General features: G+C 44.8%; 1 protein-coding gene across 2 annotated transcripts; it reads left to right on the top strand.

Annotated features, from left to right (window-relative positions):
- Nucleotides 1-40: 40 nt before the first annotated feature.
- On the top strand, nucleotides 41-17645 carry jmy (junction mediating and regulatory protein, p53 cofactor). Of its 2 annotated transcripts, XM_089020654.1 has the most exons (9): nucleotides 42-1544; nucleotides 4467-4640; nucleotides 13514-13664; nucleotides 13726-13895; nucleotides 15481-15646; nucleotides 15721-15920; nucleotides 16006-16161; nucleotides 16236-16632; nucleotides 17111-17645. In XM_089020654.1, exons 1-9 carry the CDS (start codon nucleotides 840-842, stop codon nucleotides 17419-17421), a joined length of 2430 nt encoding a protein of 809 aa, XP_088876780.1. In that variant the 5' UTR covers nucleotides 42-839; the 3' UTR covers nucleotides 17422-17645. The 2 variants fall into 2 exon arrangements, with proteins under 2 accessions (XP_088876782.1, XP_088876780.1); XM_089020656.1 differs by lacking the exon at nucleotides 4467-4640 and having other exon boundaries at nucleotides 41-1544.
- Nucleotides 17646-24132: the final 6487 nt, after the last annotated feature.

Here is a 24132-nt window from a genome sequence, read left to right as displayed (position 1 = left end):
ATCAGGGGACAAACCAGATTCACGTGTGCTTCACCAAACACGTGGACGCATTTAATGGCTCCTAAATAAAATAACACAGAAAAAGAACTAACAGTCGATGACTGATTGATAAGAATCGTGTTTAGTTGAAGCCACTTGTTGGATATAAAAGTTAAACTTGGTACTTTCCTTGCAGTCCCTGAAGGCAGCAGCCCTCCTCCGGTTTTAACATGCACGCGCTCGCCTTGTAGACAAAGGTCGGACGGGATTCATTTCTAGAAATGTCCATTGACTGACAGTTAGGTATAACTAGCTCCTTGGCTGAACGGGTCTATTTCTAGATCCCTTGTGATTCGGCACTCTATATTTTGTGCAACATGTGACTGGGTACAAATCAATAGTATTTATATGTACAATTTTCTCGTCGGCTCCTGAACGCGGCAGCTTCCCTCCGGATTTCGCGTGTATGCGCTCGGCTTGTAAACACAAACTCACACGTGACGGCGTTGAAGCAGAGATGATCTGATTCGTCGACGTCGTCGTCACGGACACAACAAAAGAAAACTAACGAGAAAAGGTTCGAAAGAACCCAGCGGACTAAATGGAGCCGATCGGGCCGAGGGTGTCATGACATCCGATTGGACTGGCGTCGTTCGGTCCAGCCTTCGTTCCGGACCGCCGTTGGTTCGCGTGTCCGGTGGATCGAAGAGAGAGCCTTTGTTTCAGCCGCTTGTTTCGTGCTAATCCGCTTGGTAGCTTGTTTGTAATTGTAGTTTTTCGGCTAGTTAGCATTAGCACCTGGCTTCGACGCTCTGGTAACCCCCCGCTAACCGTCCGCCTGTTGTCAAGCTTGGACTTTGATGTCCTTCGCCATGGAGGACAACCTGGAGTCCGGCTGGGTGTCCGTCCGACCCAAAGCATTCGACGAGAAAGAGCGGCACAAATTCTCCTTCATAGTGGCCTGGAACGACATCGACGGAAAGTTCGCCATAACCTGCCACAACCGGACGGTCCAAAAGCGGACCTCCTTCCTCGACCCGCTCCTTGACTGGAGCCCGGCGGCGGACGACTCGCAGCCCGGCGCGGCGTCGACGAAAGACGTCCGTCGTCCGGCCAAGGTTCGCCCGCCGAAGGCAAAAGTGGACGGCTGGGATTTCGTGTCGCCCGGGTTCACCGACGCGAACTTGGTGGAACCCGCGGCCGAGGACTTCAGCTGGGCCGGTCTCTTCTCGTTCCGGGAGCTCCGCGCGGCTCACCTCCAGCTGTGCGCCGTCAATGCCGAGCTGGAACCCTGCCTGCCGGCCTTCCCCGAGGAGCCCTGCGGCGTGTGGTCGCTGCTGTTCGGCGCCTCGGCTTCCTCGTCGTCCGAGCGGGACGCCGACGCGCTGTGCTACCAGCTGCAGGTGTACCTGAGCCACGCTCTGGATACCTGCGGATGGAAGATCTTCTCGCAGGTGCTCTTCACCGACAGCGACGACACGGAGGAGTACTACGAGAGTCTGAGCGAGCTGCGGAGGAAAGGCTACGAGGACGGGCTGGGCCGAGCCAAGAGGCGCTTGCAAGAGGTCAGGGGGCACTCATCATCATCACTTTTGGGGGTCGGCGGGCGTCAGTACCTTCACCTGCTGCTGGTTTCTCGTGGCTGTCGCGTTACAGAAAATTGTGGTCCTGTTCAACCAACAAACAATCCACACTTTACTAATTTGACTGAAGGAGGCTTTTTTAGCATACATGATGTTGCGTTCTAGTACTTTGACCAAGTTATATTTGTCAGACTCGATAGTATTTCTTTGATTCTATCTTCTCGTCGTCTGATACTATTTGTGGTACCTTAACTCTAACTAGTCCCGATATTGAGTTCTCCAGTCATACTAAAAATTAACCAAACTGCAGGATTTGGTCTCCAAAATCTCTATTGGCTGGCACCTCACATTGTTGACGCCCTTCCCCACGCCCGTAAGTGGGTGGGTGGAGGAGGGGGTGTCACGGCGGGCCGCCGTAGGAAGGGTGTTCACCGGTAGGCCAAAGACAACAATTGGAGCTGGCGTTACAGTGCCGGTCGGGAGATTTCCTCCCAGGAAATGACAAACGAACTGACTTCCTTCGTGAAAACGGCCTTTGTCCCGTGGACTTTGGCATACTCGCACACTTGGCATTTGTTCTTTGGAAAATATCGATTTGTGTTCCTGGTAGAGGGAGCCAGCCTCCATTTTTTTTCTCGAAAATATTTATTGGTGATTTAATCACCACGCGGTCATCATGGCTATTAATTGTTTAGATTTTTATGACAGGAAGTTGGGTAGCGCAGTTTTCAAAGGTTAAACACGGATGTTAGCTTTGGTCTATAAATACCAAATGAGATTTTCTGTTTGGAAGTTCGCCTCACGGTTTGTTTGATGTTTTGAAAAATGTTCCTTAAATGTTCCTTGGTTACTTTGGCCGAAAGTCAAATCTGGATAGAAATCTGGCTATCAACATGTCAGGCTAGCAACAAGTCAAATCTGGCGAGCAACAAGTAGCAAACCGGCCTGGTGACACATTATCACTTTTTGTTTAGGTTTGCTTGTTTTTTTTCCTAACCTGGCAAACTGGGTGTGTCAAACGGAGAGTCAAGTTTAAAAGTGCTCCAGCAAGATGGGGCGGCAGCTCCGGTTCTGAGCAAACCGGTAGGTGCAGTGCGTGGTTGCGGTGGCGGCTCCAGCCACCGCAAACGTGGTCCTGTAATTACACCCACAGCGGCCTTCTTGCTGCTAAATTCAGCACGTGAGTGCGCATTGGAAGGCAGCCATGCCCAAAATAAGGCAAGGCCTGGATTCCATCTTGTTTTCCTTGGCTTCCACTCCTTGAATGAGTTCATCAAAAAAAGGGTCGAGGGGCGGGGGGTTCTGAAGTTGGACATGATGTGATTCAAGGGCAGCGTTTTTAAACTTAGTGTGATGGTCTCTACCTAAAAAAATTAAATACAGTGATACCTCAGCTCACGAACTTAATTTGTTCCCAGAAAGTGGAAGGCGAAAAGTTCGTCTGCCGAAGATTTATTTCCCATAAGAAACCATTAAAATGAGAATAAGTTAGTTGTCAATGAATGGTAGCTTAGCGTACTGGTACTGGGATGCTAAGTCACACAAATGCACACCTCCTTTGCGTTTTTTCGATGATCTTCTTCTGCTCGACTGTCATTTTCTTTTGAGTCTTCTTCGGTTTAACACTACCCTGTGGTGGGGTGTTTTTCGGTCCCATAATAGCAAAAGTACTCCAGTCGATAACAAACCGCGTCCGCACTTAAAGGGGGTGTGGAAAACTAGTCCGCTAGCCACCGTGGCGCCGTTTGACCGTGTGATTTGGTGTTCATCCGCCGAAAACTAGTCCGCCAGCCACCGTGGCGGCGTGTGGTTTGGTTCGTCTGCAGAAAACGAATACGTATGCCAAGATTATATTCTCGCAAATTTAATGTTCGTAAGGCGAATAGTTCTTAAGATAAAGCATTCGTAAACTGAGGTATCACTGTAATACACATTTTTGTCCTATTGTTAGACACTTTGTTTTCATATGATACTAAACTAATTCCAATTAGCCTCTCTATGGGGTTGCACCTGATTTGTTTAGCCATCTTCTATTGACACTTTTGGTGGATGAGTGGCCAGCACACCCCCACACTCGGTTTGGAGGTCAAAGGTCGACTCGTTTTCTTTTTGACGCCCGAGTGACCATCCTTGACCCGCCTGTCAAGCATTCAATTGACACACACATGCACACACACACACAACAGAGAGAGTGGGGGGTTGCCATGGAGACGGCACACGGGCATAAACAGGAGGTTCAGTGTTCACCTCGCCTGAATGCTTTAGTGTACGAGACTCAGCCTGCTCCTCATAAAGGCGCCTCTGTTCCGTGACCTTTTTGTTTTGCTTTTTTGAAATAATAAAAGTCCGAATTTGAAAAAAAAGCTCCAATCACAATCGTAAATCCAACCCTCTAATCCGGGATTAAGGGGGAATCTGCGGCCGCCGCCGCTCAACGGCGTCGTCCACGCTGGAGAGCCGCTCAACGCGGGGCCTCGCTGGTGGTGGTCGAGCGTAAACGCATTCAGACGACTCTTTTATTCTTTAGACTGACTGTTTGTTGGCTGTCACGTGAAATAAACGATAGCGTCAGGCCCGAAATTTGTTTGTACTGGAATAGCATGATGGATTTACTGCTTCCTCGCTAGCTATCTATTATCTAGCTGTATTGCTAATGGCTGGCTGCCTGTGTAGCTGGTAGCTGCCTGGCTATTAGCTATATAGCTAGCTAGCTTGCTTTCTATCGATTTGAGTTATTTCCGGGTTGAGTGAACGCTGGCGCCTGTGGCTGGCGCTGCTCACCCGCAGAAAAACTGATCCTGTGACTGTAAAGTGATCTTGAGAGTTTTGAAAGGCGCTTATAAACTAAATGTAGTATAGTAGTATAGTATTCCGTAAACGTCGGCGTTGTGGTGGTGCCGGCAGGTGCTCGACAGGCACGGGACCGTGGAAAGCATGGTGCAGCTGCTGCAGGTCTACGGGGAGGAGGACGAGGCCTACGGGCGGCTGCTGGATGCCGCCACACAGCTCTACCACTACCTGCTGCAGCCCTTCAGGGACATGAGGGAGCTGGCCATGCTCAGGCGCCATCAGATTAAGGTGACACCCGCACGCGCACCCGTGCACGGATCCAAACGCCATCTGTTTCAGGGTTTAATAGCAGTGCCGAGTTTCTACATTAAAATTACCGTATTTTCCGGTGTATAAGGCCTTCATTTTCTTAAAAATGATGCCCCTGTGCCTTTTACACCAGTCGGTGCGCCTTATATGTCAAGTCATATTGAGCCACAGCAGGTCTGGCAACGACTGTCAGCAGCCACCGACTCCATTCCTCCCCTTGAAGAAGTATTGCGTAACCCCAGCCTTATATATTTAGATACCTTTTTTTCATTCATTGAAGGTGCGTCTTATATATGGAAAAACTTTGAAAATACAGGTAACATGAGAGTTACAACTGGCGAGATTTACGATCACCCGTACTTACGACCACCAGACCCTTCTTTTTTTTATTCTACGCCTGGCACCGCAACGCGCAACCAGCCGGCAACGCGTTCTAGCCAGCCAGCACGTCACACACTCGCACAGCAATATAATGCGCGACTACACTCAATACAGTAGTTATACAGTGCAAATACCGTCTCGACAACATCTCCTGTAGTCCTGTACACTGCTTTTTTTCCGTCGGTGTCCACCTGAGTCCGAGCGTGTGTGTTGGGTGACCTCTTCTGGCTGTTATCAGGCATTATATTTGGACATATGTACCTACGTATTTTGCATTTTTGTCCTTTTTTACATGCTTAATTTTGTATTTGTACCCACAGTATATGTTGTCTTAATATAGTAATAATGCTGTATTCTTGACGTGTAAGTGTTTTCTTTAACCCACTATATAAAATCTAAATATAGAATATAAATCGATAATATGAAATATAAAATAATAAAAACGACACTAAAAGGCAAGCATGACATTTACAAATGAACTGTACAGTAAACATTTTTGTATACATTACAGGTACAGTTATACAGTCATAAAATTGATAATACAAAATATAAAATGATAAAAATGACACTAAAAGTGATCAAATGCATAAATGAACTGTCAACAGTTTGGTATATAATAGTATTCAATAGAAAATGTTGCTTAAAAACAATAGATTGACATCGTATACCATCCTGTCTTGTAAACGTCACGTCGGCCATTTTGAATGGAGTTCGACTTGCGATTGTTTGACTTACGACTGTTTTGTCGGAATGGAACCTGGTCGTAACGCGGATGTTCCCTGTATATTTAGATATACAGGGAACATCCTATTTACGACCGGTGCGACTTACGACCACCTGCACTTATGGCCACGACCGCCAGACCCTTTTTTTTAATTCTACGGCTGGGACCGCTACGGTGGCAACGGTGTTGAGATCTGCAGTGTGTTTGCGATGCATTTTGTAGAATAAAGACCCTGATGGCCCTTCTTGTTTAGATTGAACAAGTAGGATGTTTATTTGCCATAGCAGAGAGAGCTACCACTTCTCTCAGCATTGTATAAGAACTATTTTTTTTATCGCTGTCAAAGGACCAGATGTAGCGTTGTGGCTGTGTTGCCAGATCCGCTCAACATTCCGCATGCCTCATTTATCTTAACAGAGAATATTAGAGCATTGCACAAAATGAGGATACAAAATAACTGTTTCTTCACAAACGCGTATGACAATTTTGGCCATCCAGCGCATGATGATGTTGAGCCATCTGTCACAATGGCATTGGCGGGGAGGAGTGTCCACCGACGCCGAGGCGGGTGGGCGTCGGCGCTCGGGTCGAGAGTTCCCCCGACATCGGCCAGGGCAAAAGCCAAGGGGGGTTGGCTGGCGGCGCTTGGGCGCACGGAATTGGCGCGACAAGAACACCGCATCGGGCCCACGCCGCCACTGCCTCTTTGCGACTTTTTTCCTTTGGCGTCTGCCTAAATTCGAGCGTGTGTGTTGGGTGACCTCTTCTGGCTTCTCCGTTAGCAAGGAGAGCGATTTCTCACCAGCGCATATACGTGGGAAGCCGTGCGTATTTGGGTCAGCAGAACAACACAGTAATAAAAATCGATAATACGAAATATAAAATAATAAAATGACACTAAAAGTTATAAGATTCATAATTGAACTGTAAGCAGTTTGGTATATAATAGTATTCAATAGAAAACGTTGCTTAAAAATAACAGATTCACATCGTATACTATTCTGTCGTATAACCTCGCGTCGGCCATTTTGAATGCTTTTCGATTTGCGACCGTTTGACTTACGAGCGTTTTGTCACAACGGAACCCGGTCATAACTCGGATGTCGCCTGTATTTGGAAAGCTTTTTTTTTCATTCATTGAAAGTGCGCCTTATATGTGGAAAAAGTGTGAAAATACACCATTGTTTGTGGGTGCGCCTTATACACCAGAAAATACAAATATATATGTGTGTAGAGGGAGAGGATAATAAAGTGTGAGCACCTGCTTGCCGGGCTCTGGCGGCACACCTGTATGCAAATGACGCCGGGCTTGGTTTCAACAAAGGTTGTCAACAAAGGGAATTGTCGTTGGGGGTGGGGGGTGGGGACGCTCGTACCTGAAAAGATAAAGACAAATGGTTTTCTTTGGCATGGCGGGATTTGAGGATGACGACATGCTAACGTTTGCGTTGTTTTTGCCCCCCGTCCCCTTTCCGTGTTGAACATCTTTTCCGGTGACTCGCCGATGATCCTTTCCAAAAACGTGAGCCTTGAAACCTGACCTTGACTTTGGAAGTGGGGGGGGCGTATCATCCGCAGTACTGTACACAGAGGCCTCTTTGTGTACTCGTGCGGTTGGACGCGTATCCGCCTCGGCCCCCATTCCCCTGACATTTCACCCCCCTTAACTTGTTCCAATGTGGAGTTCCCTTGTCTGCATCACGTGCGCACACATCTGCTGCTTGTGTCTACACTTTGTACGCACATCTGCTTTACATTTAGGTTCTGGCTTCCTTGAGGATGAGGAGACGGGGGCGGGGGGGGGGGCGTGTTAGGCATCTACAGTGATACCTCAGTTTACAAACTTTGTTCCCAGAAAGTGTGTGTAAGGTGAAAAGTTCATCTTCCAAACATTAATTTCCCATCAGAAACCATTCAAATGAGAATAATCCCTTCCAAGGTTCCCATAAAAATAATTTTCTACTAAATAAGCCTTAATGGACAACCAACACCACTTTTTTGTTTCCTAACTGACATCAGAAAAACGTTTTATAGCATCTAAAATACCCAAAACACGCAGGATGATAGTTTTAGTCAAATGCAAAACACCAATAAAAGTGACATAAAGTGTCTAAGAACCTTCTGAAACTGACCATTTCCGGATTCATTTGAAGTCATTTTTATTGGTGTTTTTCATTTAACTAAAAATATCAGCCTGCCTGATTTGGGTATTTTAGATGCTATAAAACGTTTTTCTGATGTCAGTGGGAAACAAATAAAATGGTGCCGGTTGTCCTTCAAATGTAGTGTGTACAAACCTCATAGCACAGTAAGAATACTACAACCCAATTTAGTAACTGTCTTTCAAATGTGAAAAATATCCCTGATCAGTTAATAAATTTGCCTCAAGGAATATGGCGTTTACATACTATTTCGCAGATACTTGGAGGAGGAAATGGAAATAGATTAAAATAACATATGCACTGTGATTTATCAAGATTGCGTCTGTTTTTAATAAATTTTCATTGAAGGGGCAAAGTTAAGAATATTAGAGCATTGCACAAAATGAGGATACAAAATAACTGTTTCTTCACAAACGCGTATGACAATTTTGGCCATCCAGCGCGTGATGATGTTGAGCCATCTGTCACAATGGCATCGGCGGGGAGGAGTGTCCACCGACGCCGAGGCGGGTGGGCGTCGGCGCTCGGGTCGAGAGTTCCCCCGACATCGGCCAGGGCAAAAGCCAAGGGGGGTTGGCTGGCGGCGCTTGGGCGCACGGGATTGGCGCGACAAGAACACTGCATCGGGCCCACGCCGCCACTGCCTCTTTGCGACTTTTTTCCTTTGGCGTCTGCCTAAATTCGAGCGTGTGTGTTGGGTGACCTCTTCTGGCTTCTCCGTTAGCAAGGAGAGCGATTTCTCACCAGCGCATATACGTGGGAAGCCGTGCGTATTTGGGTCAGCAGAACAACACAGTAATAAAAATCGATAATACGAAATATAAAATGATAAAATGACACTAAAAGTTATAAGATTCATAATTGAACTGTAAGCAGTTTGGTATATAATAGTATTCAATAGAAAACGTTGCTTAAAAATAACAGATTCACATCGTATACTATTCTGTCGTATAACCTCGCGTCGGCCATTTTGAATGCTTTTCGATTTGCGACCGTTTGACTTACGAGCGTTTTGTCACAACGGAACCCGGTCATAACTCGGATGTCGCCTGTATTTGGAAACCTTTTTTTTTCATTCATTGAAAGTGCGCCTTATATGTGGAAAAAGTGTGAAAATACACCATTGTTTGTGGGTGCGCCTTATACACCAGAAAATACAATATATATGTGTGTAGAGGGAGAGGATAATAAAGTGTGAGCACCTGCTTGCCGGGCTCTGGCGGCACACCTGTATGCAAATGACGCCGGGCTTGGTTTCAACAAAGGTTGTCAACAAAGGGAATTGTCGTTGGGGGTGGGGGGTGGGGACGCTCGTACCTGAAAAGATAAAGACAAATGGTTTTCTTTGGCATGGCGGGATTTGAGGATGACGACATGCTAACGTTTGCGTTGTTTTTGCCCCCCGTCCCCTTTCCGTGTTGAACATCTTTTCCGGTGACTCGCCGATGATCCTTTCCAAAAACGTGAGCCTTGAAATCTGACCTTGACTTTGGAAGTGGGGGGGGGCGTATCATCCGCAGTACTGTACACAGAGGCCTCTTTGTGTACTCGTGCGGTTGGACGCGTATCCGCCTCGGCCCCCATTCCCCTGACATTTCACCCCCCTTAACTTGTTCCCAATGTGGAGTTCCCTTGTCTGCATCACGTGCGCACACATCTGCTGCTTGTGTCTACACTTTGTACGCACATCTGCTTTACATTTAGGTTCTGGCTTCCTTGAGGATGAGGAGACGGGGGGGGGGGGGGGGGGGGGGGGTTAGGCATCTACAGTGATACCTCAGTTTAGAAACTTTGTTCCCAGAAAGTGTGTGTAAGGTGAAAAGTTCATCTTCCAAACATTAATTTCCCATCAGAAACCATTCAAATGAGAATAATCCCTTCCAAGGTTCCCATAAAAATAATTTTCTACTAAATAAGCCTTAATGGACAACCGACACCACTTTTTTGTTTCCTAACTGACATCAGAAAAACGTTTTATAGCATCTAAAATACCCAAAACACGCAGGATGATAGTTTTAGTCAAATGCAAAACACCAATAAAATTGAGTTAAAGTGTCTAAGACAGGGGTGGGCAAACTTTTTGACTCGCAGGCCGCATTGGGTTCTAAAATTTGACAGGGGGCCGGGCCAGGAGCATTTGGAGGGAGTGTTTGGGCCGGAAATACTAAACCTAAAGCATTAAAGGACAACCGACGCCACCGGACAAGTTATGTCCAGAATTTATAATATCACTTCAAATGACTTCGACTGAGCATATTTTACAAAGATTCCACAGCATATAGCTATAGTTTACGTTTTAAGACTTGCGCTGAATATTCATGAAGTCTTGTTTTCGAGTTGATGACGATCCCCATGTGACGTCACGTTTGGACCGCCCTTGACCGAGAAAGCGACACACAATGCATTTTGGGTACTTTGTTTGGTCTGAAAACTTCGTGTTGATGGCAAAATTAGAAGGAAAACACATAAATAACGCCATGGTGAATCGTTGTGTGTTGCACCAAGACAACTATTTGATATTCGCTGACACAAATTCCCAGCTGACAAATCAACCCATTTCCAACGGAGCTTGGGCGCAATCTTCTGCATTTTTTGGGTGCTTGACGGCTCGAATTGATATGGGAGGACTCCTTGAATCAATTGCAAACATTTATGCTTTCCTTTTCAGAACTATTTGAATCATATTCATAACTGGATGAGTAACAAGAAAGCATCTTCTCTGAATCTGAAGCCATTGTTTTGATTCTCGATAAAAGGCAAGACGTCTTGGCGTGACGTCACGAACAAGGGTGTGGGACCTTCTGAAACTGACCATTTCCGGATTCATTTGAAGTCATTTTTATTGGTGTTTTTCATTTAACTAAAAATATCAGCCTGCCTGATTTGGGTATTTTAGATGCTATAAAACGTTTTTCTGATGTCAGTGGGAAACAAATAAAATGGTGCCGGTTGTCCTTCAAATGTAGTGTGTACAAACCTCATAGCACAGTAAGAATACTACAACCCAATTTAGTAACTGTCTTTCAAATGTGAAAAATATCCCTGATCAGTTAATAAATTTGCCTCAAGGAATATGGCGTTTACATACTATTTCGCAGATACTTGGAGGAGGAAATGGAAATAGATTAAAATAACATATGCACTGTGATTTATCAAGATTGCGTCTGTTTTTAATAAATTTTCATTGAAGGGGCAAAGTTAAAGAAATCAATATTTATTGAAAAATGGAATCACTTTCAACATTCAAAACACATTATTACATAACGAAATATTCAAGCTCAATAATACCTACTTGTGTTAAATTCCGCCAAATCATAGATGGTTTGTCCTGACTGCGCGCTCAACAAACTCTCGACTGACGCCCTCGCATTCACGCGCAAACAATACACGTGTACCGTCGCCGAGCACACAGACATAGGCTACCTGCAGTTGAAATTTGCATACTCGGCACGGCAGCCAATCAGAAGCCTGCTTCTCTCTTCCGGACTTTCGCAAGCGTTATACAGTCGTGCAATTGCATGTCATTTTCCAAAATAGATGCACAGAACCTCAGCCCAGAAGAAAGATTCAAAAGAAGCTAACAACATATGTGACGCTACAAAACGTAAATTTACATTAAACCGTGACTGTAAAGTGTACGTGAGACTTATGAAAGGGGCTTAGTGGTTCGTAGGAAGCAATGCAAACGTTGCATTGTGCTCCACAATGACAATCGACTACTGCAGCAAAATTTACGGCCCTGCACATTTACCGTAAATTAAGCAAGGTAGCATTTGTCGTAGGTACATTGTTGATTTTAAAAAAACTTTATTTTGTGACAATGTTTTTAATGTGATTTGTTGTTTCATTGTTTTGTAAGTTGTGAAAAATGGGGCAGGCAACTTTTTACTTACCTTCCCTGTTGTCTGCTAACTTTTTGTCATGAGTTTCAGACACTGTTTTTACTATACTTACTACTTCAAATTGAACCCGGAAGTGGCCAGTTTCAGAATGTCCCGCCCCCTTGTTCGTGGTGTCACGCCAAGACGTCTTGCCTTGCTCTCCAATCAAAACAATGGCTTCAGATTCGGAGAAGATGCTTTCTTGTTACTCACCCAGTTATGAATATGATTCAAATAGTTCTGAAGAGGAAAGCATACATGTTTGCAATCGATTAAAGAGTTTATTCCGTGTCATTTTGAGGCATCTGGACAGAAGTGTAGCACCCAAAAATGCAGAAGATGGCGACAAAGCTCTGTGGAAATGAGCTGATTTGTCTCCTGGGAATTTTTGTCAGCAAATATCAAATAGTCGTCTTGGTGCAACACACAAGGATTCACCATCGCGTTATTTAGATGTTTTCCTTCTAATTTCGCCATCAACACGTACCAACACGAAGTTTTCAGACCAAACAAAGTACCGCAAAATGCATTGTGTGTCGCTTTCTCGGTCAGGAGCGTTCCTTCCGTGACGTGACGTTAGGAATCGTCACCAACTCAAAAACGACTTCCTGAATATTCAGCGCGAGTCTTAAAAGGTAAAATGTAGCTATATGCCGTTGAATCTTTGTAAAATACGCTCAGTAGAAGTCATTTGAAGCGATTTTACAAATTATGGACACAACTTGTCCGGAGGCGCCGGTTGTCCTTTGAAACTACACAAATATACCTTGTTTTATGTATGTGTTATTGGATTGTAATAAAGTAATAAAGTCATTTTATTTACCTTTGTGGTGATGGTTGTTGATGTTCGCATATACAGTTATACTTCCATTTAAAAACTTAATTGGTTTCCAGAATGTGTGTGTACGGGGAAAAAAAATGTCTTCCAAACAATTATTTCCCATAAGAAACCATTAAAATGAGAATTGGATTGGATTGGATTTGCCTTTATTAGTCTTATTAGAGAATAAGCCGTTCCCAGCTCCCCATAAAACAAATTTCTAGAAAATAATACTTAAAACGACACAAAATATACCTTCTTTTATGTATAATAAATGTGCTATTGGATCTTAATGAAATAAATATATTGTATCGTATAATAAAGTCGTTTTATTTACCTTTGTGATGCTAGTTGTCAATGGATGGTAGCAATGTTTGACTTAGCGTACTGGTACGCTAAGTCACACAAACGCACACCTTGTTGGTGTTTTTTGATGATCTTCTTCTGCTCGACTGTAATTTTCTAGCGTGTCTTCTTCGGCTTAACACTAGCCTGTGGTGGGGTCTTTTTCGGTCCCGTAATAGTCAAAGTACTCCACTCGATAAGAAACCACGTCCGCACTCAAAGGAAGGAGGTGACGAAAACTAGTCCGCCAACCACCATGGCGCCGTGTGGTTTGGTTTGTCCGCTGAAAACTAGTCCGCCAGCCGAGACTATATGCTCGCAAATTTAATGTTCGTGAGGCAAAAGGTTCGTGAGGTCAAACGTTCGTAAACTGAGGTATGACTGTAATCCTCAGGGCTTACTAGAGGTCTCCCCTCTGCCATATTTGTAGGACAATTTAGGCGTTACACTCTGCGCGAGTTTACGGTGAAATCTTTTAGCCTCCCCCCCACCCCTCGAATTGTGTCCAAATCCACCTTCCTGACTTCTATCGGGTTCAGATCTCGCTGGAGACGGAGCGGCTCGGGCCTCGCCGGGTGGACGGCCTGAGGAGGGAGGACGACGACTGGCAAAAGAAAGGACATGCCGCCGTCCTGGCCGTCCAGGATTTGACCGTCAAGTTCTTTGAAACCACCAATCGGGCACAGAAAGGTAAAGCCGCTAAAGCCCCGCCCCCTGCCGCCTCCGCCATTAAAGCGTCTGTGCGTTCCAGCGCTGTACGAGCGCATGCGTGCCGACCAGCGGCGCCTGGGCAAGTCGGCATCGGGGGCTGCGGTGGAGCGCATGGAGCGGCTGCAGTACTCTGTCTCCAAAGAAACGCTGCAGCTGATGCGCGCCAAGGAAATCTGCCTGGAACAGCGGAAGCACGGCCTCAAGGAGGAGGTACGCGTTGCACCGCTACGAGACGTGACATTCCCGTGTCGAAAAGGGCCTTCGCTATTGTTTTCTGATGCCAAGCTATTGTTGCAATTTGGTAACGGCGCTATGAAACACAATTCTATCCCTCGCTATTTGTGTGTTGAGTGTTTGCCTTCGATGGGTGGGGCCAAGTGAGTGACACCGAGGGGTTGGATTTCATCATAAACTCATTCACTGCCATTCCTGATTTTATTCGGGAATTGAAAATATGACATGTTTATATGTCAAATGTGTTTGGGTTTTGTTTTTTTTCTTTCAAGCGGGGGTCCCGATAAAGTGCCAGTTAAACTTCTGGCAATGTTGTTGCCCTTCCACAAGGAGCCAGCATTTGCCTTTTGGCCGTGTTAGCGCTTTGTTACAGCTTCAACTGCTGTTAAAGCGCTATAGAAGTCACTGCGTATTTTGGACAGCCGCCCTCATTTCAAGCTCATATAACTCCAGACCCATATAATTTAGGAATTAACTCTTTTTGTTTTGCTGATGAAAGAAGATAGTCTCAAATTGCTTACGCCGTATTGAATGTCGATGTTGTCCTAAAACGTCCGCGCTATTACATTATGCTGTGCAAATGTGTGGATTGTCAGCAAAAAAAGTAAAGTATTGTATTTGTATTGTATATCTAGCTAACAACCTAGCTAGATATTTCAATTGAATTTTCTCCCAATTATGACAAAATAGCAGATGGTGAATATTTTAGGTCGGACAACCCTGAACCACCATTCGATTAGATTGCAGTCAAAAAACTGAAAATGAAATGAAAAGGAAAATGAACGAGAGATGTGCATCTGTTTGAGCGTTAGCGGCTAATGCTAGTTCAAACCATCAATTTTGGCTATTTTCTTCTGTGATGCAGAGGTTTGCGCATCCCACTAACCCTGTGAGCTAAGTTGTCTGAGGCCTTACATGCTAAACTAGCTATCAGCTATCCGCTAGATAGATAGATATCTATTCACTTGCTAGCTAGCTAGCTTTCTATCTATTTGAGTTACTTCCGGGTTGTGTGAACGCTAGCGCGTGTAGCTGCCGCTGCTCACCCACTAAAAAACTTATCCTGTGACTGTAAAGTGACCTTGAGAGTTCTGAAAGGCGCTTATAAATGAAATGTATTATTATTAGTAGTAGTAGTATTATCATCATCATTTGCTAGCTATTTGCTATCTCTTTGCTATCACTATCTAGCTGGCTGGCTATCGAGCCAGGTATCGGTTGGCTAATGATTGCTTAGCTAGCAAGCTTTCTATCTATTTGAGTTACTTCCGGGTTGAGTGAACCCTGGCGCGTGTGGGCCGCTGTTCACTCAGAGAAAAACTTATTCTGTGACTGTAAAGTGACCTTGAGAGATTTGAAAGGCGCTTATAAATGAAATTTATTATGATTATTATTATTAAAAGTCAATATTCTGTGGGTTATGGAATTCAAGTGACAATGACAAAAACCCTGGCACTGGAGTAGAAACATTTTTGCATGTCATCTGGCAATGTAGGAGTTAATATGTCAAACGTGCTAACGGGAGAGCTTCATCCGTGTGTATTGTTTTTTTTGTGTCCAGATGCGAAGCCTGCAGGACGGCGAGGACGCCATGTTGCACCTGGACCATCTGGAGGCGCTGTACTACGAACTGCAGCTGCAGCTGTACGACATCCAGGCCGAAGTGCTGCGCTGCGAAGAGCTGCTGCTCAGCGCGCAGTTGCAGAGCCTGCGCCGACAGATCACAGGTGCCGACAAAATACCCGGCCGCTGTCACGCACCTGTGGAAAAATGGGCCTTGTTTGTTTCTCCCCCGGGACAGAGAGGCAGGATGAGGTGGTGTACTACGACGCCTTTGAGAGCCCGGATGCCATGGAGGGGGCGGAGGACCCAGTCGCAGCCACGCCTGCGCCGCCACCCCGCCACGACCAAGAACTGGAGGCGCTGCGGCAGAGGACTCGGCGGCTGGAGGCCTGCAGGGGGCGCATCACCGCCAAGAAGGTCTACCTCAAAAACAAAAAGGTGAAAGCTTGATGGGCGACGGAATGTTCCCCTCTCCTGGACCCCCCGAGGAGCGCTCACCCTTTCTGGTCATCCCTCGGAACAGGAAATCTGCATCTCCAACCATAAGCAGAAGGCGGAAGCGCGGCGGGGTGGCCCGGCCCCCGTCGTGGCCCAAACGGAGGAAGGCGAGGCGGAGCGCAATGCGCGAGTCGGTCTGGAGAGGCAGAAAACTTTGGAGCGACTTCGCAGCCTCAAGCAGGTAAAACGGCGCCGCCAATGGCGTCGGGTCGCCGGGTCCTCCGCCTTTGCTGAAACGCTCTGCTTCCCGCCCAGCGGTATCCGGGTCACGTGACGCTCAAGTCCAGTCGCCTGCGGCTGCATCAGACGCGCCGGCGAGCGAGTCAGCCCGCCGGCACCCAGACGGAACGCCTGGCCTTCAACCTGCCCGAGCTCGCCACGCCACCACCCGGGGGCGAAGGCGTCCCCGGCTCGCCCCCCGCCTTCCTCTCCTTGCCGATGTCCGTGGTCAACCTAGGCGAAGCCCCTGCGCCGCCGCCCCCTCCTCCACCACCTCCGCTGCCATCCGAAGCGCCCGAGCCGCGGCCCCGCCAGCCCGCCTCGCCCCCCCCGGCTCACATCTCGCCGCGCTTTTTCGACAGCAGCCAGCTGCTGACGGCCAGGAAGAAGCTGAGGAAAACGTCGGCCGAGGACGCTGCTCAGTGGCGGAGAGGTGAGACGCCGTCCCTCGCAATGAGAATACAGTGACACTTCGGTTTACGAACCCCTTGGCTTCAGAACTTTTCGGTTTACGAACAGTAAATTTATGAAAATGGATGAAACCGGCCACTCCATTCCATCAAGCCATCAACGACCATCACAAAGGTAAATAAAACAACTTTATTATACAATACATTTTATTTATTTCATTATAATACCATAGCACATTTATTATACATAAAATAAGGTATATTTTGTGTAGTTGTAAGGCTTAGAAAGTAGAAAATTACGTTTTATGGGGACCTGGGAACGGATTATTCTCATTTTAATGGTTTCCTATGGGAAATTTATTTTTGGGATACACACTTTTCGCCTTACACACTGTCTGGGAACCAATTAAGTTCGTAAGACAAGGTATCACTGTACAACGCAATTCGACCAAAATAGCAACTGTCTGCTGAATCTTTGTTCTTTTTGGTACGCGTCGACAGCGAGCTCCCCGATGGACGAGGTGTTGGCGTCACTAAAGCGCGGCAGCTTCCACCTGCGGAAAGCTGAACTGCGCGTGCTGGCCCCCGACCCGGATGACGACGGCGAGAACATCCTGGCGCAGATCCGGCAGGGGGTGCGTCTCCGGCAGGTGCGCGCCCCCACCGAGCGGCCGCGCCGCGCCGAGCGCTTTGCCCACTCGGCCGACGCCCTGACGCAAAGCATCCACGAGGCTCTGCGCCGGATCAAGGAGGCGTCGCCTGAATCTGAGTCCGAGGACGAGGGTTTGCCCTGCGCCGACTGGGAGAACTAGAAACGCTGTTGGGGGGTGTGGGTACAAGTGGACCACTAGGCGTCGCTGTTAGCCGTTGTACTGTACGTTCCTTGAAAGAGGCGCGCGGAAATGCACAAGTACATGGTCCCCATGCACAAGCTTTCTGCTCATCGATTCCAAAATTCCAAATGTCTTGTTCTGATGTTTTTGTTTGTTTGTTTGTTTGTTTGTTTGTTTGTTTGTTTGTTTGTTTGTTTGTTTGTTTGTTCAAAACAATGACAAGTACATTCCGGAGCGTTTTTTTAATATCTAAAGTTCCAAGACTCTTTCCAGTTTTGGAGCACATTTTGTTTGTCAACTCAAGGAAGAATATGCAACTTTGGGGGGCAATTTTGAAGGGCAACTTTGGGGGCAATTTTGGAAGCCAACTTTGGGGGCGGGGGGGGGGGGCAACTTTGAATGCAACTTTTAGGGCCTGATTTGAGCCGCTATTTTGGAAAATGAGCACATGTTGAATTTTAAAGCAACCAGACTTTCGTTCTGGAACTCAAAATCAACAAACTGCCGAGGGCCCTTTGCCCATGACAACATTTTGTTTTTTCTGTACCTTTTTTTCCAGATACTGTACTGTATATGAAGTGTGCCGTGCCTGTGTATAAGAATGAACGGTGTTTAACATCCCATCATGTATAAAATGTGTCAAACGTACTGTTCCCGACCTTTCTTTTTAAAGTTTGGACGCCATTTGTACTCGGACCTCGCAAACAGATGCCACGTGTCATTGGACACGTCACAAACATGGATCATCTGCATGCCGATGTGTATTCAAGTATTTATTGATTCTTCAAATTAAAAGGAATAGAATGTATGTCTCTTTTCTTAAGATCTCCTGAGATTTCTCCTTTTTGAAGTAAATATTAAACACCCAAACAAAAGTCAAGTGACTTAACTCATTCACTGCCTGACGATTAGCAAAGCGGTGTCTACTCCAGTGCCAGGGTTTTTGTCATTTTCACTCAAATTGCAGGACCCATACAATATTGAGTTTTAGGACGACAACAACATCCAATGCAGGGTAGGAAAGCTAAGACTCTCTTCTTTCATCAGAGAAAAACAGTTAATTCCTTAATGATATGGGTCTGGAGTCATCTGAGCTTGAAATGGGGGCGGATGTACAAAATACATCGCTATTGATTTCTATATACAGTAAAGTCTCGTTATATCGATATCGTTTATATTGATAATACTGCTTATTACGACACTATTTTCATTTCACGTGCACATTTCTAGTCTTTTTATGTATAATTAGTTCCGTTTAGTACGATTCGTGGTTTTTACGATAATCTGGTTACTACGGTGCTCTTTTTCATCTCCCGCCGGCCATTTTGCTGTTTACATTGATACAAAAGATATTTAAGATGAATCGATATTTGCTTAGGGGTTTCTATACAGTACCACCAGTGACGTGGAGGCAGGTGAGGCAGTGCCTCACCTGTCATCATGGAAAGCTGTCATGGAAATATCAAATGAAAAAATAAATTGAACAGTTATATGTATTTAGTGATTTGTACTTTAACGTTCTTGTCCATTGTACTTCACCGTTTTAGGATTTTTTTTCAAAATCGCTGAATTTTCACATTTACCGTTCAAATACTAAGTAGAGACGAGCAGTGAGGCAGCAGCCGGCTGATCCTCACCATGGATTGCGCAATCACTGTGCTTACTGTGCTGGCTTGCTCAGCAGTGAGACCGCATTGCTGTCCTTCTGCATATCGCTATGAAAGCGTTCAAACACGTTTAGTATATGAACTAAATTTCTACAGTTTAGCTTGTGTATATAATGTAGAGTCATTGTACATTATAAACACTGTACTACAGTGTTTATTTTGTTTTCTTTTTCATCAAAACGCTGTGCGTAGGTGAGGCAAACAGTTCTCCCGCCTCATGACAGGGGGCGCTTGTGATTCCAGAGATACTTCCGACTCCACGTCTGCAGAATAATAGAATTAGAGACAGAAAGCTACAGTAAACAACTCCCGAGAATATCGATATAACGAGACTTTACTGTATCTCGCCTTGCCCCGCTGGCTCCGTCGGAATCATTCTGGCTCGGTTTTAGAAGTGATTGTCAGCTTGTATCTCAGGGGAGCGCAACCATGTGTATACGGCCACCTTGTTTCTGACAGAAGGACAGGTGAGCCTGGATTAGCAACATTGCAAAGCAGGAGAGGGGCAGCTGCATTGTTTTGACGGCAGAAGCACCATCACGTCGCGGCTAAAATATAAGCAGACCTGCAGGGTCGTGTACGCAGATCACTTGTGACGATAACGTTGGGCTAAATGGTGGACGGGTGTCGGCGGCGACTTCCCTTGACCTCGTCACGCCTTAGCATTCCTCCACAAATGCTATTCGGGTGGCAATATGGTTGTCAATATTTGTTTGCATTTTTAAGCAATATGGCAGTCAATAATTTTCTAAATTTTTAAGCAATATGGCTGTCAATATTTTTTTTCATTTTAAACACTATGGCTGTCAATATTTTTTTCATTTTTAAGCAATATGGCTGTCAATGTTTTTTTCATTTTTAAGCAATATGGTTGTCAACATTTTTTTTTCATTTTAAAGCAATATGGCTGTCAATATTTTTTTCATTTTTAAGCAATATGGCTGTCAACATTTTTTTTTTCATTTTTAAGCAATATGGCTATCAATATTGGTTTTCATTTTCAAGCAATATGGCTGAGAATATATTTTTTTTTCATTTTTAAGCAATATGGCTGTCTTTTTTTTCATTTTTAAAGGACAACAGGCATCACTTTTTTGTTTTTTAACTGACACCAGAAAAACGTTTTATAGCATCTAAAATACCCAAAACACGCAGTATGGTATTTTTAGTCAAATGCAAAACATCAATAAAAATGACTTCAAGTGTCCAAAATCTGCAAAAAAAATTGAGCTGCGAATTGGGCATTTTCAGAAAGTACCGCCCCCATTTCGTGACGTCACGCCAAGACGTCTTGCATTGCTAGTGAATGAAAACAATGGCTTCAGATTCGGAGAATATGCTTTCTTGTTCCACATCCAGTGATGAATTTGATTCAAATAGTTCTGAAGAGGAAAGCATACATGTTTGCAATCGATTAAACAATTTATTTGTGCCATTTTGAGGCAACATTGGGGGAAAATCTCTCACCCAAAAAAAGAGGCACAAAATGGCGACCTCCTGTGGCCACCTCCATTTCCACAGGGTGATAAATTCCTTATATGGCGCTTGGATGCCCTCTTCTGGCCTTCTGGCGGCTTTGGGGTGCAACATGAGGTCCCCAGACCAAACAAGTACAGCAAAATACATTGACGTGATGGAAGGACCGCTACAATGTGTCTTTTTTTACAGTAAAGGGCGATCCTTTAGTGACGTCACGTACGGACTCGTCACCAACTCAAAAACAAGACTTCCTGAATATTCAGCGCGAGTCTTAAATCGTAAAATATAGCTACATGTGGTGGAATTTTTGTAAAATACGCTCAGTAGAAGTCATTTGAAGCCATTTTACAAATTATGGACACAACTTGTCCGGAGACGTCGGTTGTCCTTTAAGCAATGTGGCTGTAATTTTTTGTCTCATTTTTAGCAATCTGGCTGTCAATATTTTTTTTCATTTTTAAGCAATATGGCTGCCGATATATTTTTTTTCATTTTCAAGCCATACGGCTGTCAAGATTTTTTTCTTTTTAATCAATATGGCTGTCAAGATTTTTTTTTTCATTTTTAAGCAATATGGCTGTGAAATTTTGTTTTTAATTTTCAAGCAATATATGGCTGTCAGTATTTTTTTTCATTTTTAAGCAATAGGGCTGTCAATATTTGTTTTCATTTTTAAGCAATATGGCTGTCAATATTTTTTTCATTTTGATGGAGAATAAGAAGTTATATTTAAAAGTCCCATGCTTATCTGGCCAACCAAACAATAGGCCTACAGTGAAGGTGCAGATGGCCACAGTAAATATGAGTGAAACAGACACAGCCCAGTAAAACTATCACCTTCATCTAGGAGATCTGGCTTGGCACAGAATTTAGGACTTGGGAAACTCCTTATTACACAAGTAAATTAGGACTTCAAACTCTCACAGGAAGAGGTCATTAGCCAGGTTACAAATTTATCAGTTCATGGAAAACAATGTTTTATTGCTTACAGCTGTTGGTGCTCAGAACGACCAGAGGCGTGGTATTATAATCAAGAAAACTATGTTTTACTAATGTATCACTTTAATTGGCATGTACTCTCAATAGCCGCAGAATTCAGACGTATGTCATGAATGACTATGTTTCCTGCCGGCAGTAGGGACAATCTGGTTCAGAGTCTCTGTCCACAGTGTCTGACTGTCATGTTGACACCTTTTCAAGCAATACGGCTGTCAATATTTTTTTCATTTTGAAGCCATATGGCTGTCAATATTTTTTTTCATTTTGAAGCAATATGGCTGTCAATACAGTGAGACCTTGGCTTACGAACTTAATTGGTTCCTAGACAGTGTGTCAGGCGAAAAGTGTGTATCCCCCCAAAAAAATCCCATCGGAAACCATTAAAATAAGAATAATCCATTCCGAGGTCTCCATAAAATATCATTTTCAACTAAATAAGCCTTAAAGCTACACACAACATATCTTATTCTATGTATATTGAATGTGCTATTGTATTGTAATGAAAGAAATACTCTGCACTGTATAAAAAAGTCACTTTATTTACATTTGTGATGGTCGTTGATGGCTCTTAATCGACACCCGTTGCTTTCTGACTTGTAAGATCTTACGAAACTGAGGCATCACATTATCATTCATCATGTTGATGATTCTCATAGCCTTTTCTGGATGGAACTGTCCAATAAAAGCCTGCACATAATCTCCTGCTGCTTGTCCTCTTGAAGGCAAATCAAATTCTCTGCCTCAATATGGTCAGCAACAAGCTCCTCGATGTCATCTGCATCCACTTTGAGTCCCATAGGTGCTGGCAGAGATTTTATTACAACAAAAGGCGCGAGTCCGATGATTCCACGGACACGGAATAAAACGCGACAAAAGAAGCCGGGCGGGGCGATCCGTCCAGGTTGTCAAGCTCGGCAAAATAAAATGGCACACTCGCGATCCCGGAAAGCAACAAACATACACGATTGCAGCTAACAATCACCTCGGGCAAAGCAAACTCTTGGACTTGCCAGCACTTTTTCAGCATACGAGCTACTTATAAAAACAACCAAGTCAAAATGATCTACCTACTACCAAAATGCAAAACATAATAATTTTCAAATGTATTAAGGATTCTTTGAATTTACAATGTATGTTACAATGTATGTTGATGTACCTTGTACCTTACAATGTATGTTGATGTACCTTGTACCTTGTACCTTGATGTACTCAATAAGCCAATATTGCACAACACACATCATAACTACGTACACATAACATAATAAATAACTATTAACATTTTTTTGTAATTACCTGAGTTTACTTTGATGACTTGCACTGAATTGAATCCGCCAGGGATGCATAGTCCGGACAGTAGATGCTGACAGCCAGCCTCAAGCACATTTTCAAATGTTCAGCAGTCATGGTGGAACGGTATTTGGACTTAATGATCTTCATGTAGACTCACATAAATAAGTGGAGCCGAATAATGCAGTCAAAGAGGTAGCACATTTCCTTACATTGAGCATTTTAGCGCATAACGCTTGTTGGTGGATTATGCAATGGTAATTCAAGAAGTCTGCCTGCACTTGGCAACACGCATTTTGAAAATGACATCGTGAAAAAAAGTCCACCTCCCATTCCGTATGAAAGTAATGTTTTTGCCTTCTTACTTGGTCCAGCTTTCTCACTCATTTTGATCACCATATGTTTTAGCAAGGGCTTAAAATCTGAGGTAATTCGCTGACTAGTTTGTAAATTTTGCTGCGCTTAGCGCCGTTGTTTACGCATGCGCGGCGACCTAAAGGTCAAAATTTAGTTGTCATCTGAATGGTTGCCCTGTATGTCAATCAAGTGATAGGTTGACAAATGTTTTTTTTTTACTGTCACGCTGCGATCGACCAGTATTACCTCCGCGATCGACCAGTAGATCGCGATCAACCAGTAGATCGCGATCGACGTAATGAGAACCCCTGGCGTAAAGCTTTTAGGCGAAGGATGGGGGCAATGGTGGACGGTAACAGGCTCTTTATTTGTAGAATGGTCGTAGAAAGTTACTCTCAGGGAAGTGACACACAGCGTGAGAGATGTGTCAGGCTGAGATTCACATGACAGCCGCGGTGTGCACATGTGACGCCACAAAAACCCACCTCGTTCGTGTTTCTCAATGATCTCCTTCTTCTCCTCGACTGTGATTTTTTTTTTGTGTGTCTTCTTCGGCTGAACACGAGCCTGTGGTGGGTTTTTTTTCGGTCCCAAAATAGTAAAATTATCTGCAAAAAGCTCAGTGTCAATTCAGAGAGAGGGGGTGTAGAAAGGTGCGCCGGCTGGAACGCTGTTCGGTCGTGTGCAGCCGGCGAAGATCCGAAGATTACTCCGCCAGCCGTGGTGGGCAATATCTTCTTTTCCTTCCGGCTTTTCCCCTCAGGGGTCGCCAGAGCGAATCAATGTCCTCCATCTATCCTGGTTTTGTGCATCCTCTTCTCGCACACCAGCTACCTTCATGTCCTCTTTGACCACATCCATAAACCTCCTCTTCGGTCTTCCTCTCGGTCTCCTGCCTGGC

This window comes from Hippocampus bargibanti, linkage group LG18 (genome assembly GCF_051943395.1).
Source record: "Hippocampus bargibanti isolate YZ-2025 linkage group LG18, ASM5194339v1, whole genome shotgun sequence".
In the NCBI taxonomy this organism is placed as follows: domain Eukaryota; kingdom Metazoa; phylum Chordata; class Actinopteri; order Syngnathiformes; family Syngnathidae; genus Hippocampus; species Hippocampus bargibanti.
Note: the sequence above shows the minus strand (reverse complement) of the source record. Positions and strands in the feature narration are given on the sequence as shown.

Coding starts and splice junctions, on each gene's coding strand:
- jmy (XM_089020654.1), top strand. CDS start 840: ATGTCCTTCGCCATGGAGGACAACCTGGAGTCCGGCTGGGTGTCCGTC. Junction 1,545..4,466: donor CCAAGAGGCGCTTGCAAGAG/GTCAGGGGGCAC, acceptor TGGTGCCGGCAG/GTGCTCGACAGGCACGGGAC. Junction 4,641..13,513: donor TCAGGCGCCATCAGATTAAG/GTGACACCCGCA, acceptor TATCGGGTTCAG/ATCTCGCTGGAGACGGAGCG.